Below are 4,661 nucleotides of genomic sequence, written 5' to 3'. Positions count from 1 at the left end.
CGTACAAGGAGCTCGGACTCGCCTCCCGAGTTCCTTTCGGATAAAGTTTTTAATGCCCACTAATTCGTCGTCAAGAATCGTCCTTGACACTTGGATAGTCTTCGAAGAATCACCATGTCGCACTACAATTATCAACCGAGAGCTTGAAGAGCGATTTTTTCCAAGCGTCACTTTCCCCTTGTCTTCCAAGAGTTGTGCGGTCTCTCAACGGCCAAATCGTTGGATAGGAAACTACCTTCCTCCGCCTCTCAGTACGGTCTCCAGACGTTGTTGTCCGGTCTAACTTCTTCTTGCCTCACGCTGCAACTGTCCGCGACGGCCCTCTGTTCGGCGCTCTCGGAATTCTGGAACTGATTCCCGTAAAGCTGGGAGTAGAGTATGCTGGGCAGCACACCGGGCGTCGGAAAGTAGTTGCCGTAATTCTGCCCGAAACCTTGCTCCTCGTGCACCGGGCTCTCGGTCGTGCTTGAGTCGGTGGACAGAGATCTGGGCGACACGTAATCCTGATACCTCTGGCTGGTGGAGCCGCCGGTCATGAGGCTGCTCAGCGGATCCAGCGGGTCAGACTGGCCCGGTGTCGTGGTGTCCGGTACGACTGCGACAATTCGTGCAACGAGACTCACTACGTTCAGTTCGAATAGAGACAAACAGTGCTGAGAGCCTCTACGGATCCTCCGAATCAGCTAGGTTTCCAACCATGAGGCACAACCGTTCCCACAGTGCTTCCGAATCTTTCTTTTTTTTTTTTCAGCGACCTCTCATCCAGGCAAGAGATCTGACAAGTTCCTGATTACAATTCATTCGAGTACGATCCCAATGAGTGCGTTATTTCGATCACATTAAAGTTATCAGCTCTTGAAAAATTTATCGAGACGTTACGATTGGCTGTGACGGTTAAGCGATACCCCATGGTTGTTCGTTTGTCGAGACCACAGCGAAATTCGATGATAATCGTGCAGCAGGCAACTCAACTTACGAGACGAGACCGCGGAGAAGGCGTCCTGCTGCGGCGTGGAGCCGGTATTGCTGCTGCCGGATGTGACGGTGGAGCCCGCCGTCGAGTCCGGTGCCGTCGGCGTATTCATGGAGGCCGTGCCGGCGAAGGACGCCAACGTCGATGACGGCGGTGGTGGCGGCGGGGGTGGCGTATATATTATAAACCTTTACAATTTTTTATTAGAGAAAAAAAATTAGTTCGCGGAGCGAGTGTCTCTCGAAATCAAATTCGCCAAGCTTGTAGCGTGAGAATAATACGGCCGCGTACGCGTATTATCGGACGACCAGATGCCCGATGAGGGGAAAAAAGTTAATAAAGGAAATATTCGGCGTGCTTCGTATTTTATCGGGAAATTTAGCTAGAACAGAGCGGAGCAGAGAGTCAGCCCTCACGTCTGAGGTAACTCATTAAAATGGCCGATCTCTCGAATTATTGTTTAAACTCTTTTTTTTTTTCCCCTCGTCTCTTCTTGCGCGCTTACCAGAACCACCCGTTTATCGATGTTATCGTACAGGAGAGTATTAAAAATTTTATCGCGCACCCAGATATATCGTTCGCGCTCGTCGATCAGCGACGCGATATTATTAATCAACGATCGAGGGCTTCTTCTTTTTCTTCTTTTTTTTCCTACAATTAACGATTAACAACCTCACGATGTTGTACTTTGACGATGCGCTTTGCGCGCAAATTCGCGAATCTACGTTATAAACGCGGAGAGAAGGTGAGGCTGCGCCCCCAAAACACCAGGCAGCCAACCGACTGGGACGCGCGCTTCCGTGGCAACCCCTTTAATATAATATTTAATCTAGCTTTGAACAGGCTTGCGGTTTCCGCCTCTGAAGCCGAGAAGCTAGCTGCCGAGCCTATCCAAAAGCCGTGCTTCTGTACTCAGACCAGTAACAGTCTGGTTGGAAATATTCCCGAACTCGACAGAAGCCGCCCGCTCGATGACAAAAATTATCTAAATTTCACAATATGACTGAAAAAAAAACGAAAGAATGCTGTAGAATAAAATAAAAATACCCCTTCTCGCGTGTATATAAGTCGCTATTTTACATATCTTATTTTTCTGCGCGCTTTAAATTCCGTAAAATGTTTTATACATAAAAAATCGCGCATATTAAGGGATCTCTTATATCAAAGAGAATCATCGATACAAGCCGATAACAACTGAAACAATAATACACGCATGCATAAAGCAAATTATATTGACGAAACACATTCAAAGCCGAGTTGCTGTGCGATTGAGAATTACGACGATCATGCTGCGGGGGAGGAACTCGGTCGATTTACTTACTCTGACAATTACCGGGCATCGCGTGTCTAAAGGAAGACAACGGATCCCTCGGCTGGAGCGGATTCGGTAACGGTTGCAACGGATTCGGCAGAGGTTGCAACGGGTCCACCAGAGGCGAGGCAAAGAACGGGCCGCCTCGTTGCGAGGCGAACGCGAAGGCGTGAAATTGTTGCTGCTGCCCTAAAAGAGACAGCACTGCGATCAACCGTGCGCCTGTCCGCTGGACCCCCGGTACACGTATCAATCGCCTGTCTCGTCTTACCCATCATTCTCCTCGAGATCGAAACATCTCAGAGCACAGGCCAAATATTCCATTTTACGCGCACGAATTTTTTTTCCGATGTACATAAATTACGATGGAAATTATTTATACTTTTTTTTCCTATTCGACGGACGCAAAAAATATCGTTCATTTACCGAGAAACGACAAACGGAACGCGATATACGACTAAATGCTATGTAGCTGTCCCTTCGAAAGCCCAACGAACGAGGGAGACACGAGAGAAAGAGAGAGAGAGGCATCGATACATTTTATTTCCCTGCCACGGTGTCGCCAACCCAATTAAAGACGTCCCAATAGGCGGACGTCCTATCCGGCTGTCCCTGGCTAGAGGTCGTCGCACAGGACAGCCGTGTGCAGGTTCGTTCCCTTTCCCCTAAAGGCAACGATCCAACGCGGAAGGCACCGGAGGCCGGAGAGACCGACACGGAGAGGGTCGCAGGAACGGAAGGGAGGTGGCGGACTCCCGCCGTTCTGATAATCCAATCGAAGCCCTAATTCTAACTCGGCAACCCGAAATTCCCGCCGGTTTGCTGAATAGGGTACGCTCGATCCGGGGACACAATGGGGGCGCGACGGCGGAATACCGACGGGTACCGAGACTAACGAGATCCTGTTAAACGACCGGCGATTCGAGCACGCCGCAGGACCCGGGGAGAAAATTCTATAGATCGGATACAGTCTCCTTAGATGGAAGCGCCTTTTATTCGGCTTTTAAATCATTAGCCGCGATGTGAATTTGCGTCAATGCAATTAGCAAAGTTGTCTTTGCGTAACATCTACGTAATCATTTTTAAATGATACAGAAAAATATATAAGAAAATATATATATATAAATATATATTTCTTCTTATATATACATATTTCTTTATGATATTATAATCATCTTGAAATATATTTTACGCGCTTGAAATAAATCGCAATTCCACGTATATGGGAAAAAAATATGCGTCCACAGAGAAACGCGTAAAAAATTGTGCATTCATGCATCCGACGATCAAACGCGGAAACGAACAAACGAATAAACCTTATCTAAGACAACGCCGAGCGAATGCTTCCGTGCGAAGGGTTGTAATTAATTAAACAAGCAATTCATTACACATTCTACCCTCGTCTGGTAGCCGAAGGTGGCCGCCGCCGCCGCGGAAAGGCTGCGGGGTCCAAGGAAATTGATTGAGGGAGATTCAGCCCGGGGGTGTTCCGGATGCTTCTCGCGACGACTCGCGCCCATTCGGGATCTACGGGAGATTCGCGGTGTGCGCGTCTTTGATAAGACGAAACGGGACGAAACGAAATGCGGTTCTCGGCGACGATGAGAAAGATCGAAAATGAGAGCGCCCGCGTTCACTACCCATCGAGAGAGGAGCCGATTTCGGGACGCGGCTTGCGCGAGGGAATGAAGGGGGAGGAGAGGGGGGGAGGGCGACGGGACGAAATGAGGATCTGTCGTTGCCAGCTGCTAACTCTCGAGAAATTCCCTGGCAGTCAGGGCGCGCGAAGAGGGTGTCCGATGAAATCGATAGCCGCGACTTGCTGAGAACTTACAACTTTGTCCAATCGCCGTCGATTGCCTTTTTCTAATCCGTGGAAGAATAAATCCAAAATAATAGTATTGTCAAAAGCCATTGTGTGTGTGCGGATTGTAATGAATCGGATTAAGCGTAATCAATAATAATCTAAAATGTTTTGAAATAATTTTTAAAAAATATACCCTCGTGTGTGTCGAAAACGATATAGAAATAACTGATTAGCGAAAAATTGACCACTGATTATTCGTTGGCTCGTTTAAACGGAGAGAGAGTAACGTGAGGGTCCCGGCCGTTTAGAAGAGCGAGCAACTATCCGGAGGGTCGCACGAGTGCTCGACGCCTAATGAAATACTGCGAAGAACGGCGCGCCGAATTCAAAGGGTTAGGCTGACGTGATAAATTCGTGGGTCGAGCGGCATAATTTATTAAATCTATCAAGCCGCCATCGTAGGAAACTACCGAAACAAATCCTTGTTTCAAGCTGCGCCGGCTCTTTTCATCGCGTTTTGGTCGCGTGGCATGTCATTCTGTCGGATAATTATAAAAAAAAAATATATA

At 48.0% G+C, this 4,661-nt stretch overlaps 1 protein-coding gene across 1 annotated transcript in view; it reads right to left on the bottom strand.

Moving 5' to 3' along the window:
* Positions 1-6: 6 nt before the first annotated feature.
* LOC115246164 (runt-related transcription factor 3-like) overlaps positions 7-4,661 on the bottom strand; it is a 13,151-nt gene continuing 8,496 nt past the window's right edge. The window contains exons 4-6 of the mRNA XM_029824817.1: positions 2,291-2,474; positions 977-1,161; positions 7-595 (exon numbers count right to left, since the gene is read on the bottom strand). Coding sequence (XP_029680677.1) covers positions 249-595; positions 977-1,161; positions 2,291-2,474 — 716 coding nt within the window. The 3' untranslated portion in view covers positions 7-248. The remainder of the gene's footprint in view (positions 596-976; positions 1,162-2,290; positions 2,475-4,661) is intronic.

Source organism: Formica exsecta, unplaced genomic scaffold (genome assembly GCF_003651465.1).
Source record: "Formica exsecta isolate Colony F162 unplaced genomic scaffold, ASM365146v1 scaffold139, whole genome shotgun sequence".
In the NCBI taxonomy this organism is placed as follows: Eukaryota; Metazoa; Arthropoda; class Insecta; order Hymenoptera; family Formicidae; genus Formica; species Formica exsecta.
The sequence above is the reverse complement of the archived record's forward strand: the minus strand, read 5'-3'. Positions and strand labels throughout refer to the sequence as shown.